Raw genomic sequence first — 18718 nt, forward strand, 5'->3', positions numbered from 1 at the left:
TACATAGCAATAAATACCTTTATGGTAAACATTAATGCATAAAAAAATGACAATACAGAAATGACAAAAATAAATAATAATATATCTGGTAACTCATTTATAAACAGTATCAAGTACAACTTCAATCATCTATACATAGATATAAATAGTAATTTTGTAAATTATTTTTCTTTTACAATATTAATCTATCTCTGCTATATATTGACACTAGTGATTTAACTTACTAGAACAAAAAAGCCATCAATATGCTTTTCTTTTACTTATTTCTAAGCACATAACACACAGATATATCCAGATTTGCTCTATCACTGTAAGTAGTCTATTACCTGAAAAAAAACCTGTTAATATCACTGCATGTCAATACAATTCCAATTATCCAAAAATGAAAACTTGTTTTCTACTTTTCCTTAAATATGACTCTCCATTTTTTGCATTTGTTAATGTACCATAATTATCTATAATCTGTTCTGTGAAAAGAAAAGAAAAAAAAAAAAAAGTGAAATGTCTATCCTTCCCTGCTGATAGAGGCAGTGGCTCTAATTTCCAAAATGGGCTTATAATCCAAAAAGTATTTTAATATGGTTAAATTTTTTTTATTTGCAACTTTATGAAAAAGAAACACAGGTTTGTAAACAGATCAACACTATCTTGTTCCCTAACTAACTTATCAGATGATACCATGGATTGTGTACTTGCTAATCTTGTAATCACTGGTTTTTAAGGTAGGTATTCCAGCATCCATATGAAGAATATATGTGTAATAAACTGGTATAAACCCTGTGCCTGCTGAATTCAGGGACTGACAGGTCCATCAGACTCTGGAACTATGGAAGGAGTAGGATTGTCCCTGTCCTTTATTCCCTTCCAGTAATAAAACATGAGCTGGCAAGCAAAGAGAACTGTACATTACAATGACAATGACAATCAAAAGAGCAGAAGAAAGGAGTGAATGATCAGACACTTTCACTGCTCAAACTGAACTTGTCTTCAGAGAGGCGATATTTGGTGTCCCTCAGTTTTACTGAGCTGAGCATGGCTCAGTGGCTCGCAGTGCAGAGGACAAATAAACAAAAAAAAGAGCTGAGGAACAGTCTATATCAAAGCAAGGATGGAGAAAAAGTCAAAACTGAAGCTGGAGCAAAGACAGTTATGCCAGTTAAAAACACAACTGAAAAACATATACGAAGTGCAATAAGACATGGGACCTTTACATCTTCGAAAATGAGAGGACATGCCAAAAACCAGCTAGACAAGTATTTTGCAGACATTCAAAATATCCAGATTGGTTCTACACAAAGATTTTAAGAAAAGGTAAATAAGTAAATAAATAAATAAATGCCACATTCCCAATTTGCAAGTAGTGTGTTTTCTCTAGAAAACAAAGGTTCAAGATAACATAAGAAAATAGCCCTCATGAACAGGTCACTTAATAGCCTCAGGAAAACTGTCAGTAACAACATGACTTAGTCAATATATGTAGGAAATTGAATGGAGATCAAACGCAGGCCACTGAAGATGACAAATACAAAGGATTATAATTCTACCCTCAAACCCTTTTCAAGCTCTCAACAGAATTATTAGTCTGGAAATGTGCAACTGTTATGACTAGGTCAGTGCACAAAGAATCCTGAAATACCAGGGATTGTTTGCATCCCACGATATATTAAACAAAACCCAGATCCCTTTCTCTTTTCAAAGGGCTTTGTTCAAACAAACTCATATATATATATAGGTCTTCAATGCTATTTTTCACACAGCATTGAGTCAATTTGCAGAACTTGTAATAGCTGAAATCTGTTCAAAGAGCAGCAGTGTTTAAGGGTGAGATGTAAGTATGGGAACAGTGAGTTCATATTTTAAGGATCATGGGAGTGGAATAAGCAAAAAGTACTGTTGTTTTAACCTAGTTTTTGCACATTCCCATAGTTTAGATAAACAGCTATAAAATATCTTATTATGGCATATATGGTATACTAAACTACATGTATAACTGAAAAATACATGACACCCCAACTAGAAGTAATAAAAAATGTTGTTGTACACTACTAACTTGTATAAAAGCACCTCTAACTGTTCCCAAAATTATTAAATCTGACAGCATATCAGAGAGTTTCTGAAAATGACACACTGAGCCTGTCTGCCAAGCAGAGCTGGAGCTTGCTGTCTCTTATACATTCACAGCAATGGTTCAGTGAAAAGAAGACCAAACTACCTAGAAAATGGCAATTTAGGAGTGGCAAAATAGGAACAAGCATTCTTACCATTCCTGTCAAATTTATTAAACTGATTTTGCTACAGGAAATTGATTTGGCTTAGCTTATCATTGGCACAGATTTCTGAAATAACTTGAGTGGCAAATAGTTTTACTCAATAATGTCTAAGCCTGTACATTTTTGTAAATCCTCCCCCAGGTAAAATACAGGATTAAAATAAAATATAGGATTTCTTAGAGTACACTGCATTTTAGTATTCATAGATTGCTGGCCCTAATATCTTCAGAACTATACTGAAAGCTGAGTCACCTCATGAAGAGTGCTCAGAGGCACTTAAAATCTCCTTATTTCCCACTCTTGGCTGTGAATCCTACATAATGATTGGGCATTTAAGTTTTAAAGAGTTTTACCATTTTGAAAAATGTCCTCTTCAAATTATAAAATCAATGTTACACTACCAGGCATACTGCAGCCAAATGGCTTGCAAACATCATCAAACATCACCAGGCATTTTTGAGATTATGGTCAGAGTTTGATCAGAGTACTCTGTAGAAAAGCACAGAGAAGCAGAACTCTTTGTGCTGTGACAGCAGAAAAGTAAGGAAACTTTTCCCTTGCATTTGCAAATTGTTTGCATGGTGAATCGTATTCTTGGAGTTTTAATTAAACAGGAGCAAATAGGAAAGAGGATGGTGGCCATGTAGCAAAAGACTCATGTAAAAAATACAACGACCATAAAAGTTAGCTTTACTTACAGTACAACTTTCAGTTATTTAAAAAAGTAGCATTAATGACAGATTTGTACACAGGATCACTAAAGAAAAAATCAAGTGGAATCCAAATATGTACATCAGATACTCAATTTCTGAATGAAGATGTAAATACCAGAATAACAAGGCAAAATAACCCAAATACAAGGTCTTGTACAGCTAATAGTAACTGCTAATATTAATAAATGCTAATAGAGGTTTTTCTGAATGGAGGATTCTCATGGCCAAAATAAAACTGTTTCTGAAAAAAAGATAATAAAAAAGGTAAGTAAATTATGTAAAAAGCTAAGTAAATTATGGGATATGGAATATGAACCACTGAAGAATATAGTTTCATGGTAAAAAAACTCAATTCAAGGAAGCTTGACACCAATGTGTGAGGGCATTCTTTTATTCATCTAATAATACTGTAACTGAGGCTTCTGCAAGAGCTTGGCTAAGTAATTATGTTTTTAAAAGATGGGAACATTTCTGTATGTAGGAGAATAAGGAACAGACTAGTTTGTTTAAAATTAAGTAGTGGATAAAGTGTCAAAAAACCTGTGAAAAGCTTCCAAAGTTTAATTAGAACCAGCAATAACTCTTTTCACAAGACATCTGGCTTAATTAATCTAAGGAAGTCTGAATTCTGTTATGGAGTAGCATTGAAACCAGTGGAATTATGAATGAACATGACCCTCCAAGCTCAAGAAAAATATTTACTGAGATTTTGCACAGAGTCTGATGTAGACTTAAACAGTCAGACAACACTATGAAATACTGATGATATACACTGATGATACATTATGTAGGTAACCAAAGCTGTATGTTTTCTATATTCACAGGTCAGTTTGTGTTGCCTGTGTGTATTAATTCACTCTTATGACTTGATAAGATTATAAATAACTGAAAACTTCATCACAGAATACCAGATTTATCCCTCAAGGATCATCTCCTGGACAAAGCAGAAGATGTCCCAGCACCCTTTCCAGCTGAATCCTAAAAGTGTCTGTTGAGGAATCCACCACTTTCCTGAGCAGATTATTCCAATGGCTCTGTGTCCTGATTGTAAAGTTTCCCTCTTTTTAAATTGTAACTGACATCTCCCCAGAAGTACCTTGTACCCATCACTCCTTCTCTTTTTCATGTGACTCCTTGCAAAAAAGGGAGCCTCCTTTTTCCTTGTAGCCTCCCTTTTATATACTGCAACAGGGTGAGTTTCCCCAAGCCTTCTTTTCTCAATGTTGAATAGACCCTTAATTCTGGATTTTCCATTATATAGATATGTACTACAACAAATAATGAGTAACAAGGCAATGAGGTGAAAAAGGATTTACATCTTTGTTATTTTGAATAATTGGTTGATAAATTTAAAACAAAGCAATGTCAACCACTACATTTCTGAATGAAGAGGACAGCTCTAACAAAAATGGACATGGGCTTCTTAATGTAATAGAACACTGCCAATTACAGGTAAGTTTATAAAGAAACAAGTATAAAATGCCCCTTATTAGCAAAGTTGAGTTTGACTAAAAAAAACCAATCAAAAAACAAAAACAAACAAACAAAAAAACCCCCCACCAACAACAAAAACCAAACAAACAAGAAAAAAACCCTCCAAAAAATAGAGAATCCAAAAGTGACACTAGACAGTTTAAATTATCAAAACCCAGGTTTTTCCTAGGTCATTCCCTCTTCCAAAGTCAAAATACGCAATACCTACCACAGACTACAACAGAAGGATTTTATGTGTGAGTTTATATATCCATTTCATCTTCTGAGCTTAGTTAAGATATACTGTGAGTCACATCTGCAATGTTTCTGTTTTGTCAATTAGGTATCACTGTCTGACTCTGTGACTGCAGGTCTCTGTTTAATATTGTGACTCAAACAGCCAATACAGTGCAGCAGGGGTTGGAAAGTGACAGTGCCATTTAACAAATTATATGCAGAAAACTGCTGCATTTTTATTAAGTCTTCACTTTGATGTGCAGTATACAATATAAATTATTTCAGGTCTTGAGGTCATTATTCAAAAAATACAAATAAAAATATTGACTATATGAGGGACAAAATTTCTTAGAATTAACAGAAGTTCTCAGTGACAGTAGAATGCAGTTTATAATCATAAATCTAAACATTTTTTGGAATTTAGAGTCAAATTGCTGGAGTGTAACCATCTTTCAGCATTGCATAACTATTTTTAGCTACCTCCCATGCTTGTGGATCTCAGTATAAGATGGGGCTTAGTTTAATTTAGTTTTGTTTAATATTTCTATTTGCTTTATGTTCACTGTTAACAGCAAAAAACCAGTAACTTCTAGGCAGGTAAGCTTTAAGACAAGGTAAACAGAAGGGTGGATCATATACTAGAATGAGTCAAGGCAGTGATTAAACCAGAAGCAGGTAGCTCATCTTGCCACAAATATCATGCATATTTCCCCTTTATGCAAACACAGTAAAATTATTTCAGTACTTCAGCTTTTAATATAGAATGGTAATTTAAAGTTTATTAAGCTAGATGAAATATAAAATTTTATGAGTGATAAAAAGCAAGAATAACAAATGCAACTCTTTATTCTAAGAATCTGTAATGTGCAGTTCTGATTTATGATTATGAGAATTTTATTTAATTTGATGGAATTATGATTTAATTTGATGGAATTATTGAACTTTTTATCAAGTTTGATATCACATGATTTGCATTCCATTATTTGCATGCTTAAATTTCAGGAAGGTACTTATCTGATTACCAAGTGAATTCAAAGTACTAATGTAACGCCTTTCTTGCAGGGGCAAGAAGGCTGTGTCTAAGACTTGCATAAACTTAGATAATTGCTTGAAATTATCCCTTTTTTCCTCTCTAATACTTCACAATTCAAAAGATGTCTTGCATGACAAAACTGGCTGATTCTCCAGGCACCTTGTAGGCTATGAATAACTTCTCTGTTCAGCTGGCAAGCTAATAGAAACATGTATCACATATATCTGCTTAGTCTTGGAGCCAAACTTAGTTCACATCCCCTGGATGTTTGATAATTTGTTTGTGAGGAGTCTGTTTTTTCTATAATCAGTAATTTTAATATGTTACAGTTCACACTTGACAATAAACAAGAAAAACAGCAGGCTATTTTTGCTGTCCAGACAAGTAGTAATAAAATGCAAATACAGCAACATGTGTAATAGGAAGACAATTTAAGCATGGAAAACCTGTGGCTGGAATAATTTTCTGAAAATGTCTTATACTCTGCCTCAGTTGCAGAGAAAATTTACATTATGAGTTTAAGTTGTAGGAATTATTCATCAGATATCTAAATTAATCAACAGAAATGTTATTAAGCAACATAGATTATATAACTGCAGTCTTGCTCAACATGTTATTTCATGGATAATGAACATATTTTTATTACTATATATAATATTGCTTCAAAACCTGAAAATATATTTATCAAATTAATGGCAAGTATACCACAAAATTATTCATTTGCTTTTAAAACTAAATATGCAACTTTATCAATATGCTGCCATTGATTATGGTATTATAGTATAATATTGACTATGGTAGGTCTCAGATTATATATATGATCAGCTTGCATAGAAGATGGTTTATCTCTTTAGTGTGTGATAAGTGCTAAGTAGAAACTTAAAAAAAAAAAATTACAAATCAAACACCAGAAGTTAGTGTCATAAATCTCTTCACTATTGCCTTTTTTCTACCATAGCGCCAGATTAATATGGTCATTTCAGTTTCTTAAAGTATTTACAGCAAAAAAGAAGCCACAGAAATGAGGAGCAAGATGATTGCCATTTGATACTCCAGCATATTTTCTAGTAACACAATCTATTGAAAAGATTAAAGCAGAACAGTGCTGTAAGACAGAGAATACATTAGCATGAGACCAAGGCATGGCTTTAAGGTGAGAAGAATAAGGATTTCAGAACATAATAATGTAAGCCTTTTTTCAGTCCTATATCAATGTCTGCACAAGTTTTAATACATCTGAAAAAAAGACATTGAATGCAGTATTAAAGTTCTCCTGCACAGTGATCTGCACCTTTGACAACCTTCTGTTGACATGTATTCACAGCAACAGCCAAGTGCCTAATTTCAGGATTTGCAGTGAGCTTTCTAAGTTATATCTATATACAACTTGGTCATTTGTAATAACTGAAATCCATGCACCTTTAAGAAAAGGAAAGTGAGAAACCAAGGTAAGTGAAAATAGGTTTAAAAGACAACTGACCTTTTTCCACTTCATTCAGATTAGCAGCTTGCAGTGACAAAGACAGAAGAGACAAGAGACTTTTTACATTGTAATACAACAGCATAGCACATTAAGCTAATGCACAACTATAGCAGCAGAGAGGTTGATATAGCAAACAAAGCAAGCTTCAAAGTCTCACCTCCAGCAGAACAAAACAAACAGAAAGGTAAGAAGTACATGCCATCAGTGGTGTAAGAGAGGTTTTACTTCTGTTTTAGTTCTGTGATCTAATGACTGACGACAATGAGCAAGAGAAATGATTATCTGTAATCTATAGAACGTACATAAAATGACCTGAAGTTTACTAGACTGGGGTTAAAATAAAGGAGATGGTAATGTTAAGAGAATAGCAAGATTAAAGAGTGCAGGACATAGTGAGGTATTTTAAATGTTTTATTTCTCCAGGTTCCATCTGAAACCCTGAATGTCTGTTGATTCCATTTGCTTACTGCTGTGTCACAGTTACAGTCTGGGATCTTAAGAAAGCTCATATTATAGTGCAAATACCATTCTTTGTCTTTCCACCTGTGACTGTGGTGTGGTGGTTGCTGTAAAACTTAACTGAGGCAGAGCAAAACAGATTCCTGATTCTTATGCAAAAACACAATAAGCTTTCTAATTGCTTGTTTTTAAGACAACACAAAATAGTTGAGAAGTGTTGATTTTCAAGGGATTGTTAGGAAAGTCAAAAAGAGACTTTACGTTTTACACTGCAAAATTCTCTGCATTCATTTTGGATTCTGAAAAGCCCTCCACATAAAAATAAGGATTTACAGAAGAATTATTTACATTTCATACCAGCATGTTTCAGCTGATTTCTTCCTTCTACTGTGCTGCTGAAATGCAAAGCATATTTACAGGTAATCATTCACCCAGGAAAATATTCTGGGCTGTGAAATTCCATGTTGAGTAAGTATATGCTGTGACATGTTGAACAAGGACAATTGAGAGTATTGTCAACCTAATTAAAAGAGGACAGGACAAGCCTACAGTAATATATTCCTACTATATACACTGTCCCACTTAAGGCTTAGGGACTTTCTGAGCTAGAGATCAATACCTCTGAATTTAAAAATCTTTGTATATACTGAATATGAATATACAGCCTGTTTTCCTGATTGTTAAGCTACTTTTGGCCAGCTAGTACATGAATTCATTCATTGAAAAATCCTTTCATAAAAAGCAGACATTAGAAATATGCATATCTGATTTTAACCTGTTAGAACAAATATCAAAATCAAAATGTTTACGAAGTTCCCCATGAAAATTACTGTATATGTTGTTGTCAGGGATTCTGTTATGTATCTTTCAACTCAGGTTAAAGGCCTGAGAAAAAATATAAGTTCTACAAATTATTTGATACCTCATACACACTTGAGACAACTGTACAATTACATTATATTCTGACCATGACCCTTTTGAGATCCTGCTGTGCCCAGACTGCTTTCAGCCTAATTCTTAATACTGAAGGTTATCTATTATGTAAGACTGTAGATGACCAGCTAGAAGGACCCCTTGGATAGGTCAATGTTTTACATTTTCACCTTATAACTAATTTCAAAAACCACTTGAGATTTCACACATTGTGTCCTATTCTTATATGCTTTGTATGATAGACAGTATATTGTACAATTCTGTACTTTGTGTAATGGAAAACCTAAATTTTTGCTACAATTTCTATAAAATTAGTGATGCATTTAAAAGAAAAGCATTTAAAAAAAAGTGCTGAGAAAAGTCTGATGAGCTATTGTAAATTCTCAACAGTTTTTAACTGGAGGCTTAAACTTACTGATTAGAAATAGATTGTTTTGATTTCTTTTAGAGCTGGTGAGAAGACTCTCACCTACTCACGTGCCTTACTGACTTCAATAGATATTATGAACAGGCATTGTATCTATAAAACTCATTGTAAGATTATGGTAAAATTATGCACAGATATGAAACAAATTAAAAAATGCATTGTCTTGTATTTTGACTAAAGAAGCACAACTGCAATACAAACATTAAAAATTTCATCAATGTTTATTCTTTCCTTTTTTCTCTATCCATAGAGGTATATAGAGAAATGCTTAAATTTTTATTTCAACTGTAAATTAAAAATTTACATTTCATTTACAACACTACAAAAATGCAACAGGAACACTTAATCAAAGTTTTAGGCTAGGACAAATAGACAATCCTTTGTATCCACTTTATGGATATTTAATAAAAAGTCCTTCCCATGGCATCCTGAGAATCCAACTACCAGACTCGAACAGTTAAAGGCACACGAAGTAAGGTTGAAAATGTAGAAATGAGCAACACAGCTAAAACCACCTGCAAAGCTGCAGCGGATGAATGCACTTGCAAGTGAACTATCTCCTCTGTAATAGGTATATGAAACCTCTAAGCATGAAGCCACTGAAGAGCAATCCTGGATGGATGTGACTGTGCTTTGCATTCTTCCAGCCTACACAAGAGAATGCCTGATCCCATTCTTAAAGGAGATAGCAACCGATCCCAGGGGAGCTGAACTTGACTCACATATTCCTGAAATATTAACTGTAGGAGAACTGCTGTTTCTACTTACTGAAGCTGCTACCTGTTATTCCTTTCCAAGGCTTGAACTGACAATTGCACTCAGGCATAAAGGTATTGGTACTTGGCAAAACAGTTTTTTTTCTTACGAGAAGATTATGTCTGTCCTTCCACATATGGATCATCCACGTATTGTTAAACAGGTTTTTGGCTTTTTTATTGCTTTACATATTGTAGCTTACCCTGCACAGGGGAATTTCCACCAAACATTTACCCAGAATAAGTACTGGAGGAATACCTCTATTAGATTATGAATTTGTATTTCTTAAACTTGTGTTTTAACATCTTCACTCCTTGTGCATTCCCACTATTTAAATACTGACTTTAAATTTGAATACCCTAAACCAGGGGAGCAATCCAGCAGTCTGTAGAACTAGAGATGGAAACATTTTGGATGAGAAAGGACTTAGCTGGGTTTTCAATAAATGAGATTAATTCATGCATTTACCTTTCCTTACAGATTCCCAGGGCTCAACTTTGATTGATTGAAGTGAAAAAATAGGATGACTGAGTAGAATTAATTCCCAAATTATGGTGGATCTTACATTTCATTTTTGTGTATTTCAAATAATAATGAATTTAAACTCTATGTTCTTCTAGAGGTCAACTATATGACAGAAAATAGATCTGTCTAGTTAGAAGTGCTATAAAAAATATCAGTGCAAACAATAGATCCTACTTTCTCCATGCTGCTGTTCCAACTATCCTCCATTCCCACAGAGACCATGACAGCAAGCACGAGATCCTCTGTCACAAAGAGAAGGATATGCTTTGGCTTGCCTGCCAACTGACAGAAACAAAAGACACTTGTCTTTTTGTTCTGTGCAGGAAGCATCACACTCGGTATTAATATTTCTAGTGGAGTACAGGACAGCATCCAGGGGTGCCAAATACAGTTCCCCAATGGCACAGACAAATTCTTCATAGTAAAATGAGGATTAAGGACAAAAGCAGAATATTTTTCAGATTTCTATAGCTACAGAAGTCCTCTGCTGAGGTGTCTAGGCAAACACTAAGGAGTGGCACGTTTTGAAGGACCTTTTAATTACAAAAATGCTGTAATTTCAAAACTATAAAAAGGAATTAATGAGTGGACATTAAATCTAGTTTTGACTACAAATCATACAGGAGAAAAATACTGAGTGACTCCTGCTATTAAGTCAGTTGTAGAGTAACTACTAATATACCTTCGAAGTGGAAAACATTACTCTTCTGCCAGGAATTCTTGAATTACATGTGCTTTCTCTTATACTCCTACCTGTATATTCAGGTGGACAAAGGCAAGTATAGTTATTAATTCCATCCACACAAGTGGAATTGTTTTCACAGTCATTGTCTTCACAGTCATCAACATTTACTTCACAGTTTTCACCTTCAAATCCGTCTGCACAAGTGCACCTGCAATACAGAAAAGCAAATAACCACATGGACATTTTAGGCGAGGAGTCCAGACCAAGAGTTCTGTAGTTAATAGAATTACATTAGAATTATAATATTCCACAACAGAACATGATTGATATAATGTAAAGAGCCTTTTTTGTCAAACAATCCCAAAGTAGTTTTTGTATTTTAAATTACAGAAAAATGCTTCTAAAGCCATATCTTAGTCATTAGTTTAAGGAGCCTGATAAATTCAATAATTGAGCATTGCTTTTGAAAAGCATCCTTCATTTACACTGTAAGATTATATTTCTTATGGAAAGTGATACAGTTGGTTTTTTAAGGTTAAATGCATAGAAAATATTGTGGAATCGGCAATTAGTATGTAATAGTAGTTTTCCACAATCATTCAGTTAAATGCACCAATATAAAACTCTCTTTAATGTACATGCATTAATATAAAAAAACAAAGCCTGCATAATTTCTACAAAGCAGTAATTTATTTTTTTGCTTTTAATCATGTTTCTGCAAAACAAATACATCAAAATAGATAGTAAATGTAGAAGTCACTCAAACATGACTACACATACATTTTCATGTAATTTGCACTACCTATAATTTCTGAAGCTTTCACTACGAGATTGCTTTGATTTTCAAAATATGTACTGTTCAAACAAATAAATGAAAAAGATCAAATTCTGAGGCATGACTATGTCAATTTAAATTCTTGAGGCATAGTATTAAGATGTATACACTTATTTTTTAATAGAAGACCATTTAATCCTTGGGCAGAATTTGGATTAAAAGTAAGAATAATGTCATAACGAATTGCAGGATAATGAATTGTATCTTTGTGAAGTGTCATTTCTAACAAGCTTGAGGTGTAGATTATTAAATGACTAATAATCTCACATAAGAATGCTAAGAACTTTATTTCATAATTCATGAAGTACATCTGGAGTAATTGTACTGTGTGATTAAATAACTCAAGATTAAAAATGCTCACAGCATGTTTATCTGCTGGCATAGTGAGTTTCAAATGAATCATTAATTTTCTGTTTCACTGGGATTTGCATTTTATCATTTACATGCTGTCTGTTGAAGTAATACACACAACAACAGATGAATTATGAGATTTTTTCAGCAGGGATCTAGCTAGCTATTAATTAACATAATGGAGTCAATACTATGCTGTCTTGACCTGATATGCCTCAACAAATCACAGTCATTTGTTATTGTTTCTAACAGATTCAAAGCTCTAGAAGCTTTCCAAGGATGGCAACATGTTCTGAAAACATCCAAAGTGCTAAAATCTGCCTTTGTGGTGCTCTTACCAGCACACCTAATGATTAAACCCATTACTCTACATAAAAATCTCAGTAGTTTTCCATCCTGTTATTACAATTAAAAAACCTACCAGAAACCATCTTTTTCTCCTTCTTTCAAATGACAAGTTCCACCATGCTGGCACGGGTTACTAATGCAAGCATGAATGGGAATATCACAGTCTTGACCCTACACAGGGAAAAACAATTATAACGTAAGAAGAAAATACACACACCAGTGGAAGAAAGAATACTTAAAGGTTCTTAAGGATGAGCTTACATTTCATTGAGCTTTTTTCCTCTTCATGTAGTACCTACCTTGAAACCATATGGGCACGTGCATCTGTAGAAGTCAACTGGATCATTATTGCAGGTTCCATCATTTTTACATGGATTTGACAAACAGGGATTACACTTTGCAAGAATATTAACATCCACAGGCCCTTAAAAATACAAATTGGAAAGTCAGAAACAAACAACTATTAGTTTACATTGGACAGGATCTACCTGACATGTTGTTTTAAATTTTCAAATATATATTTTAGACTTTATGGTGTTTCTATGTTAATGAAATGCTGAGTTGTCCTTCATTATTTTGATGCGATAAATATGGGATTGGATTTTTGGTTTAAGTACCACTTTTTATTTTTTGTTAAGGAGCTGACATCAAAGTGATTCCTGTATTCCTATCCTCTGAAAGCTGTAGAGTTCTGATCCATGATAACTACCTTGCCTTTGTATTAACAAAATCAAGAACACAATTTCAGCTTTTGTTTTGTTATGGAGTAGGAATTGCCAGTGAGAAAGTAGGCTATCACAGTTTTCAATCCTTCCCATGATGATGTTACTGAGAATACTTCTTTAAATGGATTTTTATTGTAACATATTTTTTCATCTGCAGGATCACATAGATGGCAAAATGAAATGGTAAAATTACTGTAAATTCCTTGAACATCCACAAACTGTAATGTAAATTGCATTGTCCAGGCTATCTCACCATAAACAGCTCTATACTGTGTATTCCTTATGGGTCAGCTACAGTTCTGTGCATTACTGTGTTGGTTGAGCCCACAAATCACGTAGACTCTGCCTCGAACCTATGTGCAAGTGAAGAGTGCAATTCATGCTTGCAGTCTAGCTTCTTCTATTAGTGATTATAATGAAAGAAATCAGAAATGGAAATTGACAAAACCCTAAGTTTTAGTACCCAAACTTCAGCTTTGATTTACACAAATCTTATCTCTGTTATACAGATATATTTTAGTTTAGTTTAGTTTTTTTTTTTCTTTTTTTTTTTTTTTTCTCTGTAGTTTCCCGGTTTTACAGCCATTCCATGGTGAATTTTCAAGTTAGGAACCTTTTTTGTTTGTTTGTTTGTTTTTTGTCAAACAACTGAAGAAATCACTGGTTACTTGTTAAAAGTTAGAAAACACCTGTGTATGAACAATGACTAATTTTCATAATTGTGAAGTTTGATTACTAGAAGAAAAAATGGGGGACTTGGTCAAATGTCTATTAAAAGAATGAAGATACATTCTCTATAACCAGCTCTATGGCCTGATGACAATAGTGCCTTCAGTTTGATTCAGATTTCCCCTACTAAAAAAAAGCTGCAGTTATCCACAGATGAACTGCACCTTTGAAGGAACAAACTGATTTCTTCTAAAGGGAAAAAAAATCCCCAACTCCTGGGGCCTACTGCAGCAAATGCCTGATTGCTCTGTAACAGGTTTTACACAAAATGAGCCAAACTGCAGAGTTTTCAAAGCTAAAAGGGCTTTGCTTAGACATAGGGCTTTATTCTACTTTTAAACTTAGATTGCTTAACTTTCTTATTTTTCTTTGCAAATTATCTCACAATAATTGTAAAGGAGCTGGCCTGGAAGGAAGACATGTGATTGTAAGGATCCATTAGGGAGTCTTAGACAAAGAATGGGTGACCTTTTAATTTTTTTTTTTTCCAATCTGCAGTTGCTGGTATCCTTCTGTGTCACAGCTTGCAAGCAGAACATGGTAATGTGTGATGAGGTGCTTACTGCCAAAGCCATAATCTGTAAGGACCATTAATTTTTTTTTCCTCTTCATTGCATTATTTTGAAAGAGAAATCTACACCTGGTCAAAGTATCTGTTAGATCAGCACATAGGAGAGGTTGAAAAGTTGAAAAAAACATCATAGAATCAACATCTAGAAAGTCCTGATTGTACTCTGTACTATTGCTGATTATTGTGTATATTAAGAGGTTCTGTGAAAAAAAATAAATGAAAGAGGCACATACACAAATATTTGTAATACTTGCTGTAGCCTGGGAGTCAATCCTTCCTTCTATTTATTCAGAATATTACATCCTCTTTTTACTTTTCATGCAATAAATGCTAATTAATTGGCACAAATTAAAAAAACATTCAGTAACTAAGCTTCTGTTCCCAAATGAAATAACAAACTAAATTTCACTTCCAAAAGAGACAGATGAGAACCTACGTCTCAACAAGGAGTAAGCAACATTATTGAATTTCGTACTTTATTTATTTCTAATGAATATATATGTAGTATCCAATATAAATTAATATTTTGATTTATTATTCTTCAGTTAAAAGATAAAAAAAACCATAAAGGTAGTTTTGGAACTTATTTTCATTTTCACTATACTATTCCTTTATTCTTCCTGCTTGCATGTGTTAAAAGACTTGTACACAAAAAAGAATTTCTTTTATAACCTTTTGGTTAGTTTAGTTTTTCAAATTGTGGACATCTATTTTCTTGAATAAGCCCTGAGGAAAAAAATTCTTTTGTAAACTGAGAAAAACAAACAGTATTTTATTGACATAGTTATATACACGTAGCTAAGAAGTTTTAAGAAAAAACATGACACAAACTGTCTCAAATCAGCTTCTAAAAGACCTGTTTCAAAAAAAAACTTTGAGCTCTGACATTTTTTGACTTCTCTCTTGCATATGGCCTCTAAAATAGTATTTACACTGTTAATGAAATCACCAATTTTAGTACAATGCAATGGAAGTAATAATTTCATTTAGATAACGCAGATTTTAAACCCAGACTTTCGAAATAAAAAAATTCATACAATATACTAAATTATGAATATCATGAATAATTATCTGTAAATTCATCACAGGGGAAAACAAACAGTACATGCATGTCTTAGGAAAGAATTCTGCTTGAGGTACACAAAAGGAAGGTCAGAAGGTCTGTTCTTAAGCAGATCACCCATTCCAGATCTACTTATAACCTTACCTGGTATCAGAAAACCACAAGGCCCTGGAATCTCTAGAAGCAGGGCAAGGATGATAAAGAGGTAAAACATTGAGAAGCTGTTAGAGGCCACATTAAAAAAAGGAAAGAAAAAAACACCCAAAAATGTAGAAAAATAATTGGAAGAAGAAAATATTAATGGATGATTCCTGCAGTAAAAGAATTCATAAAATTAGAGTAAGGTAAAGTGATTTTGTTAAGCTTTATGACTGAGACGAGACTTCATTGTAAAATGCCATTTTAACTGGGAGCTATTCACTATGTAGGTAAAATTCAAGCACCCAATTCATTATCAATTGAATCCACAGACAGTGATAAGAGGGAATTACACATTACTCTTCCTGTACATATACAGGAATATACATATACAGTAGCAGACCAGCAACAGATATTCTGAAAACAGCCCTTTTATTCATAGGCAAAAATTTTGGTTCTAATAGGAACATAGCATCTTCCTAATTTCTATTATTCAGCAGTTCACTTTTAAGCAAAAGATAAAATTACTTATCTTTGAGCAACAGACTCAACATGCCTTACAGGGCAATCATGTCATTGAAAAGCTGCTGATTTGCAATCTGTAATTATGATCACCTTCATAGGACAGTGGCAGGAAAATTATTTTCTTTTAAAGGTATCCATAACACCAGATCTCCACTCTTGGAAGTGAAACAAATACACAGCTCTTACCCTGCACAATTATATAAAGGATCTTTTCTGATGGGCAAGAGGGAATAAGATGTAATTTCTGGATTGTCTGACAGAAATATAACAATGATTGCAGATAGATGTGGTACAGTTTGTAAAACTGAGAAAGCTGGAAAATAATGAAACAGGTTCTTCATATCCACACAAATATTCCTTCACTTGTATCCCTACCACAGATGCAATAAAAGCATATCTGCAATACTGTTCAGTGGATACTGGTAAAGAAAATGATCAGATTGGCCAGCAAATGTCCTATCTAAAATGAGGCTAAGAGACTTTGCAACAGATGAGTGTCATATGCAATGAACACTGTCATGACCTCAGAGATGTACTGCTTCAAGAGGGATTTCAGAGGGAAAAAACCTCACTGGCATCACAAGTAACAAGATGGATTCCAGTGGTAATTATATTAAAAAAAAAAAAAAAGAAAAGAAAAGTTTTTTTTTGTCAGGAAGTCTAAAGAGACTGAGACTGAATAGATTAAATATTCAGTAAAGAAAACTTTGGATAAGACAAACTCTGACAAAGTCCCACTGCTTTGCTTTTTTAAGAACAAAATGACAAAGGGATAAAGTTCACCTTTGAAGATACTTTAAAAAATGAATAAGTCAAAACAGCTTCAAGATTACCTAGACACCGAGATTAAGTTTCTTCTACAAGACAAAAGTTCATATTCATCTGATGCCTCAGAAATCACAATGAGCTTAGTAACGGCTTACAAATATAAGAACACTTTTTTAAAATTAGAGTTTCAATGTTTTTAAATCAGGACCACAAAAAATGAAATCACAGTACAAGCTTTCTCTGTTTTCAAAATATTTTAGAAGGGATAAATCAGTGGAATAGAGAAAGATTTTAACAGTAAATAAACCAAAGCCTTGCTGATGTAAGCAAATGGGTACTTTTCTAAAAAGTAATAGCACAGTTCAGAAAAATAACCTAGGAATTAACAGACAATAATATAAGTTGTGATGCCAGCAACACTGGTACCAACATGGAGTTAAATGCCCTGACACACTGCCCATTTAACAACATTTCAGATCAAGACCTCTGCAGTGGTTATCACATTCCTTTATCTACATTTATCTTGGTTTGGTTTGTGCTTTCTTCTGAAATAACAGAGACATATTATACATTTAATAGCAGATTGCAAAGATTACTGATGTATTTACAGTTTTTATGGTGAATACCTTGCAGGAAAAATGTTGAAAAATGTTTAAACTCTATTCATGACTGAGGCAGTACAAAATACCTGTGTACATCCTGTTCTTTGATGTATTATGTACATCATGAGGAATACTGTACTGCAAGTCCAAAGACCTTTTTCTCTATTTATTTTAAAAGACATAGGAATTAGAATCTTTAAAATAAATACATTTCCTGAATGGAACCAATGCCTATATCCTTAAATATGAGTAAAAGTGAAAAGGCTGAGTTAAGTTAATATATTTTGAGTACAAAAGACTCGTAATTCACAGCTCAACTATTTGTAAAAATTAAGAATTGACACTTCAAAGAGAAAAAAAAAAACAACAACAGTACCTTGGCAAGTAAATTTCTTAGAAGGAGTTGTAAGAAGAAGTTTATCTGCCATTTCACCAGGACCAGCACAACGTGCAATACCAGGTTCTTTGTATTCTGATTTTACCCAGTCAGATAGCCACTGCATATTACAATCACAATAAAGAGGATTTGCGCCAATAGCCCTATGGAAAAAAAAGACAAATAAAAAAGGGAATCAAGTTTTAAATGGCTGCTTTTTAAAAAAAGAAGCCAGAAAATGGGTTGGCAAAAACTATTCAAAACACAAACCCGCTCTTCCACGATAAAAATGCCTGTCACAGCACAAAGTGTTTGGATTTGGGTTCTAGATCAAGAAGTTATAGTTTTAGTAGAAACATAGTCCAGAAACGTAGATATTCTTAACAGAACTATATGTGAACTTTGGTGAGCTAATACCAACTAGCTCTGTTACTGTTGGTTTGTAATGGTGAAGATCAGATGCATCAGCAGAGTGAAACTGATCCTGAGCAATTTAACAAGATAACAAGAATAAAGTATTTCTCCTGAAGCAGTCAAGAAAATTCCGCAGAATTCTGCCCTGATATTTCTCCTTTTCAGTTTATGGCTCTCAGGCTGGTACAAACCATCTGTTTCTAAGCTTTCAAATTGGATTTAATTATTTCCTCTTTGGAGCTGTCTCACTGAACTCACAAATATGTGCAGAATTCTGTA

General features: G+C 33.6%; 1 protein-coding gene across 13 annotated transcripts in view; it reads right to left on the reverse strand.

Annotated features, from left to right (window-relative positions):
• Positions 1 to 18718, reverse strand: part of SLIT2 (slit guidance ligand 2) — a 256464-nt gene that overhangs the window by 20690 nt on the left and 217056 nt on the right. For 10 of the 13 annotated variants that reach the window (XM_064418540.1, XM_064418528.1, XM_064418530.1 and 7 more), the window contains 5 exons: positions 18026 to 18189; positions 12828 to 12952; positions 12602 to 12699; positions 11063 to 11202; positions 7207 to 7233 (listed from right to left, as the gene is read on the reverse strand). In XM_064418540.1, coding sequence (XP_064274610.1) covers positions 7207 to 7233; positions 11063 to 11202; positions 12602 to 12699; positions 12828 to 12952; positions 18026 to 18189 — 554 coding nt within the window. The remainder of the gene's footprint in view (positions 1 to 7206; positions 7234 to 11062; positions 11203 to 12601; positions 12700 to 12827; positions 12953 to 18025; positions 18190 to 18718) is intronic. The other 3 variants (XM_064418533.1, XM_064418531.1, XM_064418536.1) reach the window with 1 other exon arrangement.

The sequence above is a fragment of the Passer domesticus genome, chromosome 4 (assembly GCF_036417665.1).
Source record: "Passer domesticus isolate bPasDom1 chromosome 4, bPasDom1.hap1, whole genome shotgun sequence".
Lineage (NCBI taxonomy): Eukaryota > Metazoa > Chordata > Aves > Passeriformes > Passeridae > Passer > Passer domesticus.